Below are 20,750 nucleotides of genomic sequence, written 5' to 3' on the forward strand. Positions count from 1 at the left end.
TTGTGTCAAATTAAATAACCATGATCTAAAATCAATAGTATCTGTAAAGTACACCAGATGTGTTGTGACTTATTGGATTATAACGTTCCTATGAAACTTATTGTATTCCTCAATCAACATACTGTATAAGGTCTAACTATCATTTGACCACAGTCAGGTGTATAATTGTTTTGACATAATTATATATAGTTTGGCGTATTCATTTAATATATACCCACACAGTATGCAGCAGGTGTATAACATTATCGAGGATCTTTGTAATAACAAAAACCAATAAAGATATGGATAGGCTGTTTTCATTATTATTTATCAATATTACGTTGTTACAGAATGCTGATGGCTTCAGCTGTTTTTTTATTTGATCAAATTAATTGAATAAATCTGTTATCAAAGGCAATTAGATAAATAAAAAACAACCTTTATGTGTTGTTAGCACAACCAAATTGGATTTTAAATGGTTATTTTTGTTACATACAGTTTATGATACAGCTTCTTAAACTGTATATGCTTTTATTAATAATTATGAAATTATTCTCCTGGTCATGTCCATAACATTGTTCAGCTGTTCATTCACCAGGGTTTGAGAAACATTTACATTATTAAATGTTTGCTGCATGCAGAAATTAAGCACCAATATTTATTAATAGTAATTTCTCACAATGTCATACTTACAGTGTAGCCATACACCAAATTGTTAACATTAAAGTGTCATCTTTCCTCAGCATAACTTCCAGGTTTGGCCACAGTTTAGAAAAAAAAACTGAAGAGCACAGCTTTTTAATTGCTTGGCACAGCTAGGGTTGAGCCAGCCAGCCCCTCAGCAGCAGAAGAAATGGAGGCATTAAGAAGCAGGCAGCCAACAGAAAGCTCTGAGAACTCTCAGTTTCCACTGACACATTGGAGAGTGGGGGATGAGGAAGGGCATGTGACCATCAATTCTCTTTAACTGCACTTTGCCACTCCTGCTGAGTAGCTGAAGGACCTTGATTGCCCCATACACCATATACCTGTAGTCCATGTACCTGTAAGAGGGCTCTGACCTTAAGAACTGCACTGAAAATCAGTGCTCTGCCATCACAGATGTAGTATACAAGACACAATTAATTAAGACCCTTCTGCGACCTTCCCCTCTTCCTGCTGGGTGAACTCACACAGCTTGTTTGTCACAGTTCCTCTACTGCCCACTCGACCTCCATTCTGCGGGCAAGGCACCCCTTTCCTGAGCCGTGTATTGTGGGCAGTCCTGTGGAAAACAATGCTGAAGCAGAAACCAGTTTTCATGTCTGGTGCCTGCCTGGAGTTTTCCATTGAGTGTGAACCATTCTGCTCTTCTGGCGCCTTACTCCCAGAAGACCACTTGATCATGTTTGCAGCTTCTAGAGGAGGAAACCTCTGATCCATTCATTGGTTTTCTTGTACAAAGACATGTGGGAGGCAGACCAATGTGATGTGGCTGATATAATTGCCATGCTGTTCATTTGTGTTCCTTTCTCCTGCTCAGAGGAATCTGAGTGGATGTTTTGTAGAGGACAGGGATAGAGATGCCTCCATCATGGTCGGTAGACCCAGGCCTAGTACGCTTCATCAAGAATGCCTTCCAGGTGGAAGACCTCTTAACTCAAGTTCCTCTAGTCACACCCGGGGGTGAGGTGTGGACAAGAATGGATCACCATCTGTAAACAGACTACCAAGTTCTTGTCAGACCTGGGCAGAATTCCAGGGAAGATACTGGAGACAGTGATACCTGACCAACATTGCCAGTGTACTGGGTCTTCTCTGGTGTTCTTTGTTCAATCAGTCTAGGCTCCACGGCCGAAACGTTGTGTTCTCTTTCTTCTTTTTTTTCAGCATGGAATAAACCTATTACTTGTTCCTATATAACAAAATAATGTCTTTCTGATGATGAAATATGACATATAGATGCATAAAAGTGTGTACAACTGATATGGAACACATTTTAATTGTTTTATAGGACCTATAAAACAGCCCAAGGAATAGTGTGACTACTCTGATGCAATGTGTGTCTATAGTAAAAAATTCAAGATGCTTGAAGTTCAGGCTGGTATAGATGAAAGTTCGAAGGCATGATACCTCTCTACCTCATTATTAAAGCACTCCCGGTCTATCTGCAGCTAATATGGCATATTGCTTGACCCACGGCAGCTCTCCATTTACTGGCTTGACATCTTGTAGAATGTGCAACTGTGCAAAATCCACTGATACAATGTGCCTCGGATGGTGCCTAGTGTTTATTGGGAACGGAAACGAAGGTGTGGAATCAAAAGCGGTTGAAAAACTGAGTGGAGGTGTTTTTTTTTCACTTTTGAAAGAGACACCACATAATAATTATGGTGAGTCATTGCTATATGCTTAGAAGTGTACAAGTAAACCCACAGACAAGAAAGGAATGTGTAATGCTAATATTATATTCAGTTATCATAGTAGCTTATATATAATAAAAAGAACAAATATATTTTTTCTAAATAACACAAAATGAAAGAACAGATTTTAACTAAGCTGTATTGGTGAAGACAAATTACCCTTTCATTCATGGTAACTTATTCATGCTGATATTATTACATCATAGGAAACACGCATACTGTAATTAATTATATAAACTCATCATTACACCAGGAAGAAAAAGTGTTATGAGTTGTCCTAAAATTATGAAAATAAATAAGATTGTCAAGAAAAAAAGAAAAACATACTATCTGTATTTGAAAACATGTTCTTACATGATGTTGTTATTTTAGCTTTTTATTTCTCTTTAAATTCTAAAACTAAAAAAATCAAATAAAGGTGTTAATAGACAAAGACAAATATTTGCTTTTAACTTTCTCATATTTTTCTTTGTGGCTGAAAATAATTTTGAAATTGTTCTGAAAATAAGTATTGCAATACTTTGAAGACTTACTGTATCATATACATATAAAATATTTATGCACATCTCTTAAGCATGCATTAGATAATATTTCATTGAAATCTGAGACACAAACATTTATCCATGGCCATATGCGCTGTATACAATGGAAGAAAAATATTTTCAGTTTAAATGAATACCTAAGCTTGAGAATTTAATTAAATGTGTGACAGATGAAAAATCATATCACATACTAGAAAGCTGTGAAAAATATAAAGGTCAGCAAGAACTCTTTTTTAATATTTCACACACTGACATCACTGTAGAGAAAACAGCATATTAATATGTGCACATTTTACATTTTTTTTATCTGTTACACTCACATGCTGAAGAAAGTGGCTTTTGGGATGCTGATAACCTGGGGCTGGGGAATTTATGTGATGAGTACTAGTAACCCAATGGCATCGAAGGGTTCTTCTTGGCTTGAAGATGACTAGACTCTGTACAGTACTGTAGGTAAGAGATGGTATACCATCCTCCTGCCAAAAATGAGCCTCTTGTTACTATTTCTTCGTTCACCTCTGGGAAGGTTGTGGATATAAAGTAGGTGCACCTACTATTACTATTCTGCTTACTGTTGCATTTTGATTGTTATTTTGTGTCTTTCCTTATTGTACAGTCTTGCTCCTTTTAACACTGCTTGATTATTGTGACTTTTGAAATCCTCATAACTCGTGCTGAGCACAATGAAAAGTGTGAGGTTATGTCTCTTAGTGTTTGGCCAAGTATGAACTAATCTAGTTGCATTGTGTCAGGTAGTGATAGTCACATCTGGTTCTGAAGGGCTGTCATCTATCAGGTTTAATAGGTCACTTAAAATTCTCGATGAGTAAAGACTTTAAAACAGTGAAACTATAATATGAATAACTTTATTTCATGAAACAATAAAATAAATTAAACTAATTGAATAACTGAGTCAAGTCAAACCATTCAGGGTCCCGGGTGGAATGAGAATCAGAGGACACAGTGGCCCTTCAGAAACAGGAGCGATCTAAGTGTTAAAAATGTAACTCTATTTTCCTTCTGTTCCTAGTTCCCTGTGATTATTCATGTCTTTCTGGTGTGTCTTGTTGTGTAGCCTATTTATTTCCTGCTTCTGCTCTGTCACTCACTCAGCATTGATGTTCAGTTGCCCTGAGACCAGCCTAGCACCAGGTCATTCCTTGGCCTTGGTCTTGGCCTGAAGGAATCGGTTTCTATACGGCATTTCCTGAACAGCTGAGCCCGGGCTAACCCCCGTCTCGCCACTACGCATAGGGTCTTAATCGCTCTCCTGCCTCTCCATGGTTTGTCCTTTCCGACATCCGTGACAAAAAAGTCCCCATATTTCTTAATATTTGCCGTTATAATGTAGCTGTGTCATACTGCTCAAGCATTTCTGTAATTTTATCAATTCCCTCTCCGGTTCTGCATGTCAGGTCTTCAAAAGAAATTGTTCTTGAATCTGATTATTTTCAGTGAATTGGAATAGGATTGTCAAAACTGTAGGTCTACAGCAACACTGTCAGTCATTATGTGTGCAGGAAGTGCAAGAAAAATCTGTTGTTCACATACTTACCAGTGCCTGAGAGATGAGGTACTGTAACTGCTTGTTAGGAGAGTCGCATTGCTACCACTTGTTTTTATATTTGGTTTCAGAACTTCATCATCTGGTTGCAAATCTCAGAGCTACACAAAACTTTCCACCATTATTGTTTGGATCTTGAGAGATTACTACTGCCATTGTGAGCCTGAAGTGAAAATCTTTGATTTGCACAGAAAAGTATGGTTTCTATTATTGGAACCAAAATCTTTTTCTTTCAGCTGTAATCAATATCCTCCAAATGTGCAACATCCATTTATCTCCTAATATGATATGTTGAAAACTCTTAAAGTGCATTATTCCATTTATTCAACTGTTCTGTCACTCTGGAAGTTTGAATCTTCCCATACTATGCTTTATTTTGGCATTTGTGTACAGAAAACGAGTATTACAAAATGAATTTATGCACTGTCAGCCAACCAATTGTATGTTTTTAAAAAGCTAAACAGCAAATGATTTGAGGGACAGAAGGAAATCATAGGACACTGGTGGTGTTCAACAAGAATAATGCAAATTCATCATCAAACATCATCAAGTATAACTATCTGATTGGTCTAAGTGCTACAGCTGAGTTTAGGTGTCTGCTCATGTTATCCAATTTTCATGATCATATCCAGGCTTGACATTCAACAAAACACTCTACAATCAACAAGTTACTTCATCACTTGTCCCAAAACATCTCTCTCAGTACTGAGGAAATGTAGTGCTTATACAGTATAACAGTCAAAGTCACTTGAGAATATCATGGTCAGTCATGAATGATCGATTAATCAAAATTGATCAAAATGACACCAAAAACTCTTAAATCAATACTTTAAATGTATATACTATATGTTTAGAAAAATACATGCATAAAGTGACAGGTATGTTTTCATTCTCATTATAAATTTAAATTCACAATGTATTTTTGAGAAATAGAAAGCTTGCAGTCTACTGTGTTATTTTGTTTTGTTCATTTTAAACAGAAATTTGGTTTTCATTAAACTCTTATAATACACATTTAATTACCCTTTATCCATCCATTTGATCAACAAGTAAGAAATCTGGAAGTGGAAGTGTCTTTTTGTAAGAATTCGATCTGAGTGGTCCATCTGTTAGCAGAGAACCACTTATGCTGTTATTAAACTGTGTGGAAGAGGGTAAATACAGAACCTATCATGGATACCTTGGAACAAGGTAGATCTATGCCTTAGACAATATGGATTTAGATAAAAGGTACACACAATAAGGGACAATGGAGAGATACAAAAACCAGTAAACATGTTTTATGGAGACATCTGCTAAAAGCCAATACCTCACGAAAAGCCCATACAAACTCTAGAAGGCACCAATGGCTGGAAATAATCCCAAGATCTAAGAGCTGTGAAATAGATGTGTTAAAGGCCATTTTAATACCGTATGCTGTCCCATCTGCATCATTCAGGTGATAAATACTTTTTAATATTTATTTTAGTTTTTTGGTTAGTTCTGAAACTTAAAATAATAATAAATAATAATAATAAACTTTATTTTATATAGTGCCTTTAAAGGTGGCTTCTCAAAGCGCTTTACAGGATGACAATAAACAATAAATAAGAAGACTACAACAATAAATAAGAAAATTTCACAAGATAGGACACAATAATTACAACAATACAACAATAATAATAGAGGAGACCGTGGAAGATGGTATTAAGAAGAGCAGAGGGGTGAAGAATGGAGCCAGTTAAATAAAGGCTTTTCTGAAGAAGAAGGTTTTGAGTCTGGATTTGAAGGAGTTTAGAGAAGGTGACTCTCTAATATCCTTGGGCAAAGAGTTCCAGAGCTTGGGGGCATAGCAGGAGAAGGCCCTGTCGCCCATACAATGTAGAATGTAAAATGAATGTAAAATGTAGAATGTAAAATGTCAGTAGTTAGACATTTGGACTGAAACTTCTAATGTTTTTTTTGCTTTGATGGTAATCCAGGGAACAAACTGTTCCAGCAATGTGGTTTTGAATCATTTGAAATTTTGATGAAACAGGTAATTTACTATCATCTGACTAATTGGTCTCTATTTGCAATGCAAGACCAGATGGCTTCTTCATATTAATCTGATTCATTCAAAGCAGAACTCCATCTGGGATACGACATAACAAAAGGCTGTTAAATGTCAGAAAAATGAGGTTAGAACTTGACTTGTCAATACTCTCTTATGTGGTGTAATGTCAATTCAGTTCATCTGTGTAAAAAGCCTTGCATCATCTTTTCAGTGAAAGTCCAAGTCCATGCAGTAAACAAACAACAAACAACCCACTCCCACAAATTCAAACAACATTCAGTCTCAGAAAAAAAATACAAATCAAACTAAATCAGGGACATCAAAATAGACAGAAAATCTATCATACTGTATGTTTAAAGTATTAATTTTTCTTCATCTTCTGTTAAAAAGCTCTTGTTAGACAAAACAGTCAAAAAATATAAATGTTTTGAGAGCCTTTTGACTGTTGTGTGAGGATCAGATGGTTTTGGGGAATTTTCTTAATCTCCAGTTAATCATGTACTCTATGTATTCTAGGAGAAAACCATATGTGACTAAACTTTAGACCCAGTTGTAAGCACATCCGAACACAAGACCCAAACCATGTGTCCTAGATGTTATTGAAACATCAAGGGAAGGTATAAAATGGGTCTTGTGATCTAGTGGTCATCATTGTACTAACCCTTAAATGACTGTATCTTCTGAAAATACGATCACGGTAATATGATAATTAACCCAAAGCTTAACAACCTGAATTTAAGATAGTGGTGAGGTTGATCTGTGTGAACTCAAGTCAAAACTGCTATGTTTTATTAAAAGGCTGATTTTATTAGGAATAAAAATAATACAAAAAATATTCGGAGATGCAGGCTTACTGACTTACAGTACCTGTTAGCAAGAAATGAGAACACAAACCCCAATATCAGATATATGACTTTCTGTACATGTGTTTTTGAGTCCCAGTCTTATTTGTTAATAGTCAGAAAAACATTTTTTCTATTTCTCTTTATAATACGTTTTACATTTCTCTGCCTGTGCCTCAATTGTGATTAAAATTTCATTGTACAGTATGAATCTTTAAAAGTACACCTTGTTTTTCAAATGTATTATAACATATGAATAATTTTCTAGCAATTCTTTTCTTTCTCATTTTTTTGTGTTCATGAGATACAGAATATCATCATGAACTACAGTAACAATGGTGATGGAAATGTATGATAAAGAACTTTTTATGATAGTCAAAAGAAGATTGGCAATAATATATCTCCAGGGAGTTTATCTGTGTATAAACTTTACATATGTATAATGAATCTAGAAATAGATACAGTATATTGGCCTAGCATGTTTGAGCATTACAGTAGCTGTCCAGAACAATTTTGTCTGTCCACAGAATGAATGCTACTACTTGAAACTAAGACACTTCTTGTGGGATTCAACATTTTCACAAATTAAATCCGAAACCTTTATTCTTCATTTCTGGCTTCAAACAGATTTCCAAAAGGGCACATTTTCCATTGAGCCATTAAAGGAAAGGAGAACTGATTTATATGTTGATTTAGAACCATCTCTAATGGGAGTGCAGCACACAGTACAAAACAACATTCTTAAGCGTTCATATTGCATGCATATGCAGATTTAAAGTAGCAATACACATACATCTGCAATGCAGAAGGATTGACAGACCTAGAATTAGTCACAAAGAATGAAATGTCTCTAAATCTCTAAAATATTTTTGCATTAAAACAGAAGGAAAAAAAATAATTTCAAGTTTTAAGACATTGAGGATGTCCAGAAATCTAAATTGATTCATTTCAGTTAATCAAGTTTCCACTTGAGAATCCGTGGGTCTAATTCAGTTTTGAGTTACTGTATGTATGGAAGGACTACGGAGGGAAAACAATATTGATCAATTCTGCTTCACTTTTATATCTAGATATTGCACCCCTCAACAGACAGCAGTTTTCTGGTTCATATATGTACAACTGACAGTGATATTTAAGTGTAATGGCAGACTAATACTGTAGTTCCTTCCCATTTTTTAATAAAAGCTGTACAACTGGGGTTATGAGCCTGGCTTGATATTATGGTTGTAGGGACTGGGACAGGTGCCCTCAACATTTAAGCTCTTGAGAGGCTCTGTAAATCTAAAAGTATCCCAAATTGATTTATCAGACACTTCATACACCAGCTCATACTTCATTCTGTACATTTAGCCTAGCAAAAAGGTTACCACACCAAGACATTCTTCCTAATTAATGATAAAGAGGAAGGTTCATTACCTCAGCCAATGTGGTATTCCAGTATTTAAAACAAAAATTGCTCTATATACTGTACATACAGTACTGTACACTACTGTATGCAAAAATGTTTAATTTGCAGTACTCTTGCCAAGTAATAAACTGTTTAGTATGTTTAACAACAGATGCATGAGTGACTTAATGATAGTATGAAAATTATTTTTTTCCTGATGGTTGTTCAAAGGTCTTGGTTATTTGAGTTTATTTGAGAAAAATTAAACATTAACATCAGCCTCAGCAATGAATGTTCTAAGCTTCCTCTTGTTAGCTGTGGGAGGCATGATGGTTATAACTAAGGCATTAAAGCTCTAAGTTCCTCTGTCCAATTCCAGCCTGTTGGTGTGACTTTGCTTAGGCTCCTATGTACTGTATATGTGTGGTTTTGACATGTGCTCTGGTTACCTTCTATAGACAGATAAGCAAGGTTCAGTCAGTGAAGCGGGGGAATCATAATCAGAGGTTTGTTCCTATTACAAGAAGATATTGCAATGGGTTAAGGCTAAAAATTAAAATCCAATGATGTTATTATATGTTAAATTATACACTGCACCTGTAAGACCACATTTGAGTTTTTACAATTTTGGTAACCACTCAAAAAAACATATTGCAGCTCTGGAATCAGCTATACTGTACCTCCAGGATTAACAGAATGCTAAACTAACTGCGCGTTTGTAGCCTTCAACTGAGAAGGATATGAGGGGTCCTTAGTCAAGTATTTAAAAACCTCACAGGTGTTGAAAAAGTCAACCCAATGCACTTCAGAATCAGCAGTGAAACACGAACCTGAGGACACAAGTGGAAGCTATGTGGACGTGCGTTTTTAAACAGGAGGCTCCTCTTTACGCAAAGGGTTGTGGAAGTATGGAACAAGCCAGCAAGGGCTGGACTAGAGCCTCAAATAAATGAGGTGCTAGAAATCATACAGATTAGACAATCCAAATGGCCTTCTCTGACTTCAGATGGACATGGAATATAACACCATCATTTGTAAGCTTTGGACACAGTAGCTCCATTCATGAACAAGAGTGGAGGAGGGCAGCCCATCTGCTGTCCTTATGGAAGCTGGAGGGTTTCCCAGGGACACCAGTCAACCTCTCATGTTTTAGAGAAGTGAAATGAAACCGGAGAAAGCCGTGAAAACCCATGCTATAACAGGGAGGACACACAGGCGCAACAAAGGAACTGAAGGCTGGAATCGACTCCAGTCATTGACGTTATAAGAAGCAGTGCTAATCACCTCGCCACCTTAAATTATCAAATAAACCGATAGCTAGGTTTGGTGTTGACCACATGTTTATGTACATTCCAATACGGAATATAAATATTATACACAATAGACCTTTTCAATAATAAAAGAGCTACACCGCATTGTACTACTGTTAAATTACAGTAATTGCCTATTTAATATTACGTCCTATACTGTATTGTTTATAAAGTTTTGTAATTGATTAGCATACTTCAGTGATTGTCACCGTGTGACTCAGTCACGCGTACTATTTATTTAGGAAGAAAACAGTACATTTTTAAATATCTTTATAAAGCTGTTTTTATTCCCCACATTTAATTAATTCCAAACATTTAAGCACCTCCGCTCCAGCCGTCTCCTCTCTCCGTGTTTGCACAGGATGTCTGTCATGCGCCCTCTTCTTTACTCGTGCTGTTGCCGGCGATTGATTTGCTCGCAAGAGTCGACTGCAGAGTGCATGTAGACTATTAAAGCATTTGTACGTTTTCACTAAGTATCACCAAAATCCTTATGTTTAATTGTAGAAAGGACATATATAATCGTGAAAGTGGTCTACAGAACGCTGCCAATAAATACAACACCGCTCAACTTCACTTATAACACACATGGAACTATACGGAAAGGTAAGGCATAATCTGCATATGGAAAACTAACTATAAACTGCATGCATAAGTAAAAGTTCATTCTTTTTTTTTTGTACGAAGAAAATAAATCTGTCACCACTTCTGTAGAAAAGTCATGCTGTTAAAATAAGGGTATGTCTTTACATTAGAATGCTTCAAGAAATGTAATTGGTTTACGCCTTTTTGATGTACAGGTTTGGGAAAAAAATAGAATATTTTTTTTTATTAAATTAGTCCGCCAGATACAAATACGATTTATTAGAAATATGGCTCCGTTCATTAAGATAAAGCTCTTCCATGGCTCTAAATCTACCTGGCAATTATCAATGCATTGCATGCCGAATAATGTAGTTTTACCCAAATTAGTAATTGTGCAGAGCGTTGGTTGTCATTTGAGCTAAAAGACTACAAACCCCAGAGAACATCTGTTAATGAAATGTTCCTGGTGCGTGCGCACGCGACTAAGCGCGTGCCCGTTGGGATTGTGAGGAGAGGACAGTTCCAGTGCTGATTTGCAGAGGTTAGGGAGGCATTGGGAGAGCATCCTTGGAGTGTTAATAATAGCATTATTACAGAATCCAGAGATCACTAAAGTCATTGGCAACATGAGACACGAAGCACCTATGCAGGTCTGTACATTTCGCATGTATTTTTAAAAACATATAAACGACTATGTAAGTTTTTCTTATTTGTAATGGGTAGAATCCGTAGCACACAAAAATCCAAAATTAATTACCACTAATTTATTACCCTTTATATGTGTAGGGGGTGGTAAGTAGTAGAAAGTATAAACAAGCCAACGAAAGGCATATTCTTACGACGTGCAAGTCCATAGCTCCTGTTGTAATGCCATTTCAGCGTCGTTTTATGCCGGAATAACGTTTAATGAATGCAATGACGATAATTATTGAAATCGTTGTAAACTAAACCAAATGATATATAAACAACACGATTTCAAATGATGCATGTATTTTTCTGTATTTATTTGGAGGGGGTGGTGGTGAGATTATATGATTTGCCTATTTTATATAAGCAGAAACGACCCGCAAAAATGGGGAACCGCATGTAGAGCAATTAAATCGGATGTTGACATTTACACGAAGACTTCATATATTCTGTAAGAATATTTATGGTACAATTCCAACCTTCAATTCTTATTCAATTGATGGTCGTAAAACATTGAAAGATTTCTGTGTGAAATACGATCAGTTATTTCATTAGTTTTATTCTTTTCTGAAATTGAAAGTACAATTTAAATGATATTGCAAATACTTCCAAGCCTTTTAAAATGAATGTTTCACGTTACAAATCTCATAGTTTGTATGTCGCGTTTTCTATATTGTATTACAAAATCTATAACAATTCAAATACACTGAGTTATACAGTATGTTTATTGAATATTTTAGGAGTAACATTTGAATGATAGATTGGGGGATGCTCAATTTCGATACTGAAACTTAAAAATTATAGACAGATCCTGAATCAAGTCTCTGAGTGATGTCCAGATGTCACCTTAATGTGGGATATTAAATGCTACACTTAGTAGCTACTTAACAAAATTGTTATGAAAGGTGAAGTACTGGTTTCTTTTGTAGACTACTCTACTTTTCACTGAATGACAATGCATTTTGACTTAAAACTGGTACTTCTTAAACCATCAGATTTGTCTGTTGATCCAGCTATCTGTTTGTGATATTGTTTGTGATTGTGATTGTGATATTGTCAGGCTCGTTTGTGATAACATTGAGAGCTACTTCTGCTGGGGTGCATCTATTTAATTTTTGGAATCTGGGTAGCTTACAGTCATAAGAGTGGATTCAGTATTTAAAGCAGAATATTTGCATATCACTTGGATAACTTTATCATAGCTCATTGTCTTCTGTAAGCAATTTGACTAATCACATATAAAAAAATGTGCCAGGGCTTTGCATACTGTCAATCTGAGTAAATTGTAAAATATTTTACCTGCATTAATGTGGTCTTACAACAATGTTTAAAACACAAAAAAATACATATAAAATCAAATATACAGAAGATGACTACAATCCAGCAGAGCAAATATTGCAGGAGTCGTTTATTTTTATACAGCACTCTTCATATCAAAGCATCCCAAAATGCCGCATAGAGATAAAGCTGAAAAACAGCAACTGCAAAAAAAAAACAATAAAATTGAATAAAACCATGTTCAAATAAAAATGTTTTCACCTTTTTTTTAATATTTCATGCTTCCTGCCTGACTAATATAAAGTGCAATAGAATTCTATTGATGGGAAGCATTTCAGTAAACAATTGTAGCTCCACCTGATTTCAGGTGGGGACTCTGTAACAACAGGAAAGTCAGTGTTTGCAGACCTCAGAGAACATACAGGAATATATGAAACAAGTAGCTCCTAAAATGTGTGTGTTCTCAAGCATTAAGAGTTTTAACTACTGCATTTTTAAAAATATGAATAAATGGGTAACCAGTGTAAATATTAAAACTACATTTAATGTATGAAAACTGGTCCAATTATTGATTGTGTCTAGTTTTTTTAAAAAAACACCTCTCACAGCTGCTTTTTGAACAGATTTTGAACAAATTTAGTAAAGGATAGACCAGCAAATGAAGAGTTGCAGTAATCCATCCAGGAAGTTATGAACGTGTATCTCCGTATCTCTATGGCTCTCTGATCCAGCACTGCTATTTTATTGACAATAGCATGGAGACTCTAACATCAGAGATGAAAAGAAATTCCAACTGAAATTTTGTACGTTCTGTTTCTAAAGATGTGGCAGAAAAATTGTTACATTGGCTCAGTTCAGCAAATAATTAAGCTGTTTACTGTAGATAATCGAGAGTCCAGGTGGCATAAAAAACAAAACAAAAAACAGAACACCCTGAGGCCTGTGATGACTGGAGTTTTTATCCTCGGTGTGCACACCTGGTTTCAATTTATTACACAGTATTAACACAAGGAAATGTCATTAGATTGTCATTGGATGACACTTCTAGGTCAACATTTATGACATCTGGTCAGCCATTTATCCCGGTCTTCATTCAGTATGTGTAAACTATCGACTAACATTTGTGGAGATACTGTATGTTTACAGGCTACCCGACCTGTTAGCTATTTAGAACTAAAAGAAATTGAGAGGTTAGCCCTCCCCAGTAAGGAAGCAAGGATCTGTTCACATTCTTAGTTTTGTTGATAAAATGCAGTTCAATTAAATGATGACAGTCATGTCTTCTGATTTGGGAATATATATAAATAAATGTTTTTTTTTGTGGACTCTACACTCCATTGTCCAGAAAGTTGTCAACTGAGCTACATGAACGCTCTTATCAGACCTGCATTTTGATTTTAAAATTTGCAGGTTCACCTTATGTTGGATTCTCTGACATGATACATTATTTAGAAATGGACAAATTTTATTTGCAGCCATGTTTGTCTGTATTGGAGCGTGCATAATTTAATGATCCAGTCCAAAGAGTTTTTTTTCATGAGCAACCATTTTATTTGACACATGTGCTCTTACCTTAGTGAATGTCACTTTCTTTTTTTAGATAATGAATGGATAAATTCCAAATAATCTGAACCAGAAATTAGAATGGAAAATTTAATGACCAGTGTTAAATTCTGAGCCATTACACATGCAAAAGGTAGAACTATAACTGTAATTAGAAATATTGTCTAGTCTTTAGCATTGCTTTGGTAAAACGTGTCTTGGGCACATTTAATTACAGCATACAGATTTCAGCAATATTGAAAATCAAGCTGCAGCTTAAGTATGTGATTTATGATTAACTACAGCACATATCCAGTATTTTAGGATTGTGTCTTTGAATGCTGTTTGGTAAAACTAATTGGATTTTGTATATACTCTCAAACATTTGCAACTTGTTGCTTTTTCAACTCTATAAATATATTATCTACCTTGTAATTTATGGTGTAGCCAGTGAAGGTCTTTCTAAATGCATGTTTATATGTCAATGTAAAACACTGGCATGGCTGATGTAATGTTTCCCATTCTGAATGTACAGATGTTTTATTTAATAAAACAGGCACTCTAGAATTTGATTACTGTGGTCTAGCATCAGAATTGTTTTTCTGAAGCTATGAAATTTACATTTTGAATAAAATAAGGTTTGAAACACAGTGAAAGAAGGACAGAAAATGGAAAATGTCATTCTGAAAATAAAGTTAAACACAGGAAAGATATTTAAGTATAACTTTACATACTTTTATGCTAACAATAAGCATTTCCTAAATTTGCACTGGCATAATGGAGTATGCTCAGAAAACTACTATGTAAGGGATGTGTGTGATTTTTGGACAGCAGACATTTATTCATCTGTTTTCTTTTCATTTTACAGATGGCTGCTGCCCAAGATGCTAAATTTGGCCAGAAGGAGACATCTGACCAGAACTTTGATTACATGTTTAAACTGCTTATCATTGGCAATAGCAGTGTGGGAAAAACCTCTTTTCTTTTCCGCTACGCTGATGACTCTTTCACCTCTGCCTTTGTCAGCACTGTGGGTATTGATTTCAAAGTGAAAACTGTCTATAAGAATGACAAAAGGATTAAACTGCAAATCTGGGTAAGTTAACAAACTGGACTATATTCAAGATCAGCCTACTTATCGAAAGGTGCAGAGGTAGAGAGGTCTCTTAAATCCTTATTAACATTTCAATATTCAATATTAGTGAAATGAAGGGTCTGTGAAGATGCTGGAGCAAATATAGTCATGTTGATGGTCTTATTAAATATGAAAGCTTTATATGGTGCACAGACAAAATGGCACACTCTATATTAAACAATGAATCAGCAGTGATCTATTGAAAGTTATTAAGATTGGGAAATGAATTTAATCTCAAATGTGCCCTTCATTTCAGTTTGGTTCTCCCAAAAAACAGAGGCAAATGAGATTTTGTATTCTGTAAGGCTTTTGAGGAATTGGTAACTGAAGGCATGTGTACTGTACATGTTTTTATTTCCATTTAAAATATATATATATCATTTATGAATAAAATCCGAATCAAATGCTAATGGTTTGAAGAGTATACTGAATATATTATAATGTAAGTCTAAATGGAGAAAGTTGACTTTTAAAGTAAATACAAAGTATGATCCTTTTAAAAAGTGAAATACAGAATAAAAAGAATGTTAGTTATTAATTGGAAAGTACAAATTTAGGATAACTGTATTCAATCAGAAAAGTGAATGAAATATCTAGAATCTGTAGAGGAACACATCTAGTCAGTATTTTATGCTATTACATTTTGTCTGAGAATTGAAGCCAATTAGAGATGGGCAGTCTTGGATTTCAGAAATACATGTATAATTCCAGTATAATATACAGTATACTATAAAATCAAGTATAAGAATATACTATAATTTATAATAAACATATTATAAATTACTCAGTTTTTTTTCTTGAACTTTATTGAGGTCTTGTTTGAGAGAGTGATTTTTACAGTATGAGTGAATCTCATACTCAGCCCCCTTTCCCAAAGCAAGAATCCCTTGAATCAATAGCTGACTGAAGCTCAGAAAAAGTTCTCAATAACGATACAAATGCTGCCATTTTTTATGAAGTCATTAATTTAAAGGAATGTCACAGAGATAAGAGGCCAGTTGAAGTGTTCTTTTTCACGAACCTTTTAAAATACTGAAATGTAATGGAAGGCCAGCTATGTCCAAGAGCTCTGAATGGGTGTCTCTAGAGACAGAGAGAGTTCCTTTTCATTTGCAGTGTGGAGTGAGGGGTGATGCAACCAGGGAACAGTTTATCATGAAACTCAAAAATCAATAAATCAATCAATTTTTAATGAAACTCCCATCTATTATTAATGTTAAGGAAGACGTTAAGGAAGAAGTACAGGTTGGTTGTCATGTTATAAATAGAAAAAAAAGAGTACAACACAATGTGTGAAAGTGTGAAAGAATGGAGATATAAGAGAAAGATAGATGGGGTGGAGCAAACAAAAGATAAAAGAAGGGAAAGTGGGGATCAGGTGGTTAAATTGAGGATGATTAGATGGCAGTGTGAGGAACTGATTATAGATTGAGGTGTGAAAGGCAGCAAGTCAAAATTTGGGGGTTCCCCAATCCTGATTCTGGGGACCAGAACACTGTTGGTTTTTGTTCCACCTGAGCAATAAATGTAATAATAAAACCCCCATACAGGCTTAATTCCAACTCTTTAATTTTCAGTAAAAAAGGAGATTACCTATTGCCTATTGCATTTCTTAAGTAACTTAAAAATCTGTAACCTTTTGAGTAAACAAAAAAACTGCAAGGGTTATAGTTAAGTAATTTATTGGTTTCATGAAGGATTAATTGAAGTAAAGAGCTCAGATACAGATGATGATACTGAGGACAAACAGAGCAGTCAGTGCGGTCATGATCCTGGCTACTCAGTGATGAAACTCGAAATACAGTAATTGGAGAGTCGTTTCCCTGATGGAAATGGTGAAGCACTACACTAAACGTAATGAGTGACTGGCCAAGCGTGATGCCCTCTAGGTGATCCTGAAGTGGCCAGATGGACCAAGAGTGTGTGTGCTGTTGGAAGTATGTGCAGTTTCTCTAACAACATAAAGTGCCTGGTCTGATTGATAGCTGTGGACAGTTTAGAAAAGGAAAAGAGTTCTGGCAGAAAATGGTTTCCACTGAAGTGACATTCTGTGAACCAAAGAAGAACACTGGTGGGATGTGGTTGTGCGTGTGGACATTCTTCCTGTGGCTTCTATAGTGAAGGGTTTTTTTTTTCTCAGTGGTGTGCGAGGGATATCCCCTGCCAATGTAAACTCAACATATTAAGGGCTTTGTGTAGAATGTCAGACTCAATGCTGCAGAAATGCTGAACCCTGCAGGAGCTGTGAAAAAGGAAGGGAGGTTTTATTCTTTCCATCAAAGTGTTTCTAATTATATTTATTTCATTTTACAAGCTCTTGACCGTATTCTGTGCAGGTGTCTTTGAATCTTGGTGAAAGGGCAGTGTGATCATGATCAACATTATTGCCTTGGAAATAATTCTGATCCTTACTACTCAGACATGGAACTTGAAGCAATTGAACAGTTTGTCATTGATTATGCTGAGACCTTGTCTGTTGACTGTTTCTAAACTTATAAACCAAACCAATTAACAGAGATGTGTTAGTAAAGCAATTTAACGAAAATGGCATAAAAAGAAATAAATACATTTAATTGTAGGCCTACCTTTACTAGAGCAATTATTGTTCCTTTCAGTGGTACTGTAGTTAATTAGGAATATAAAGAATAATTTAAGAACTTACAAAATACTAAATGTGTACACAGGCACACCACATTTATATTTTATTCTGTGGTGTGTAATGTTTTCAGACACATTTGTGCACAATATTTTATGTCCAGAGAAACAAAATTAATAAACTGGTCTAAACGTTAGAAACATTTTACTTCAGTGAAAAGAGATGTGTGCTGCAAAATTTCTGAAGCATTGTTTTCACTGCAGTCCAATATATAAGATTGTCACCATAAAATTAACCCTTTTCTTCATCAAATGCTTTATACCGAATATATAATTCCCATTGGCTGGCTTTTTATTAAATTTTAAGATTATCCCAGATAACCTTAAAATTGAATGATAACATTATTATTATTAGATACAGTAACATTATTTCTCAATGACTGCAGGAGACTTACTGTGGCTGATATTGCATCAGGCATTAACAAGCAACGGTCACACTGAGTTGCATCAGCCTATGATTGCACTAGTGAGTGAACCCCTCCCCCAATACACACACATGGAAAAAGAAGAAAAGGAAATAAATTAGCATTATTTATAGAATTTTATTTTTTGTATACCTTCTCTTTGTGGTGTAGTGTGTACTACGCTTTAATGACTATCTAAAGGAAAACAATTAAAAAGAGAATATAGGATTGTGTTGTATATTCATATATTTTTATGTCTTACAAAGCATTATTGAATCTTGAAAATTGTATCTTCAAAGTTAATGATGTTTCAGATGACCTTGGGCATCACCAAAACACAACTGAAAAGATGGCATCCAATAATTATAGGTGTTTGAATAGATCTATTCAGTATTTAGGTGTAGTGAAATTTGGTTTAATACGCTTGTCTGAAGACCAGCCCCTGGATGTACAGTAGGACAAGGAGTCTCAGACCCCCAATCAGAGTGAGGGTTTAACCAAGGGGAAGCTACCTATACAAAGGTGGATGAGCTGCGATGTGTGAGGTGAAATATGAAAAGAGAGAGTTTGTGTATTAAATATACTGTAGTTTGAGAAATGAAACCGGGAATGAATATGATGATCTAGGGGAAAACACTTGGTTGTCATCATCCCTCCTGAACGTCAGCTAAGATCTTCCATTTCTGAGTAACTCATCAGTGGATGCTAATTTTTACTGACTCATTGTACTCTTTCTATGAGACTCTAAAAAAAAATATAAAACCGTCTGTCCTGTACAGTCATGACAGAGTTGCAAGTACCCTACAAAGTGATGCCATAAAGTGAATTATTATTTCTTACAGCAATGTTTAGTTCACTAATGTAAGAATAGTTTAAATTATATATTTCTCCCTGCCGAAATATGTGAGGAAATATTAATACAGCATTTACTATTTAAATCATATAATTAACCTTTATGTTCTGTATACGGCATTGGAAACATTCAGATATGATTTGTAGCATAATTAAAGTCCTCATGAGTTTCTGATAAATTACTGCTATTTTGAATAAAAGCCCCAATAAAGCATTTTAAACATTTTGAAGTTGCATCTTTAAGGGGTTTTAATGTAATTTAGATAAACTGGACTCAGCATTTCCACAAAGAACAATTAATCACTTGCAGATTAAAGCTGAAATGCCATATGCTCCTGAATGGGTAGCATAATGAACTGCATATATAAAATGCAATGTCATTGACTTTTGGTTTGTTTAATGAAGAGATTTTTGGGGGTTGAGGTAATTCAATTAGGCTGTATTTCATTATTTCAATATTTTGTGTAATAATTAATGTCAAAAGCATTCACAAACATGCAAGGTATACAGTACATACTAGCAGACATTATCTGTCATTCTTATAATTAGCACATTGTATATTGATATGCCAGAAATTTGGGATCAATTTTTGTATTGATTCTTCAAGATTCTTTGATTCTTTTAATGCAGGCATTTTATTTAAAAACATTCAAAACAAAATGGTGACAAAATCATAAATTATATCGAAATAGAACTCCAGGGATAGTCTGGATTTACAGTACAACAGATAAGTCATGCTTAATTAAGAGGTCTTTGAAAATGCATTTGTGCTAATTGTGTTACTGAAGATATAGTTTGGTATATTTAGATGTATAAAATTTAAAAGAAAATTGATAAAGTTTCTCAAGGTTCTCTTGTAGGCATTCAAGGAGGTGCTTAGAAAACCGAAAATAGAAAATAGAAAATTGAGGTGGTGTAATTAGCAATGGGTATCACAGGGATTTGTATTAAGACTTCTGCTTTTCCTAATTTATATTAATGACTTCTTCTGACACAGTAAACTTGTGAAGTTTACAGATGATACCAAAATAGGATGATTGTGAGACTGAAGCTCCAAAGAAATTTTTTTTTAAATCCAGGTATAATTTAAAACTGGTCAGCCAACATGCAGACAACATATGTAGCAATATTGGCAAGTATAGTGTTAAACAATCCAATTAACATTGCGTAAATGCTGAGGTGAATGGAATTCTTATGAGAAATACTTAGTTGGCATTTATGTTGACACATCATTTATATCTTTTAGACAATGTGTGGAAGCAGTAAAAAAGGCAAATGTAAAGCTAATTAAAAGACATAAGTAACAATCTATTCCATTATTTAGTCCTTAATGCATAAGACCTCAAGATTTATCTGTTAGGTAGACCAGTGATAGGATATCTGTTTGGTCCATAGATGACATAGATATTGTTGCAATGCTTTGGAAAATATGTTAAGGACCTGAGAGCACAAGCTTATTCATTAAATGTTAATAGCTTCTGTCTATTCCTGCAGTTTCAAAGCTATTGAAATTATAGATTTTGCTTCAGTAATGAATAGAAGTTTAAGCTA

General features: G+C 34.9%; 1 protein-coding gene across 2 annotated transcripts in view; it reads left to right on the forward strand.

Moving 5' to 3' along the window:
- The first annotated feature begins 10,429 nt into the window (after positions 1-10,429).
- Positions 10,430-20,750, forward strand: part of rab3c (RAB3C, member RAS oncogene family) — a 53,854-nt gene continuing 43,533 nt past the window's right edge. Inside the window, exons 1-2 of one of the 2 annotated variants that reach the window (XM_006626811.3) lie at positions 10,430-10,667; positions 15,022-15,249. In XM_006626811.3, coding sequence (XP_006626874.1) covers positions 10,650-10,667; positions 15,022-15,249 — 246 coding nt within the window. In that variant the 5' untranslated portion in view covers positions 10,430-10,649. Of the gene's footprint in view, positions 10,668-11,152; positions 11,297-15,021; positions 15,250-20,750 lie in introns of those variants that run through there. The other variant, XM_006626810.3, reaches the window with a different exon arrangement.

This window comes from Lepisosteus oculatus, chromosome 3, assembly GCF_040954835.1.
Source record: "Lepisosteus oculatus isolate fLepOcu1 chromosome 3, fLepOcu1.hap2, whole genome shotgun sequence".
In the NCBI taxonomy this organism is placed as follows: Eukaryota; Metazoa; Chordata; class Actinopteri; order Semionotiformes; family Lepisosteidae; genus Lepisosteus; species Lepisosteus oculatus.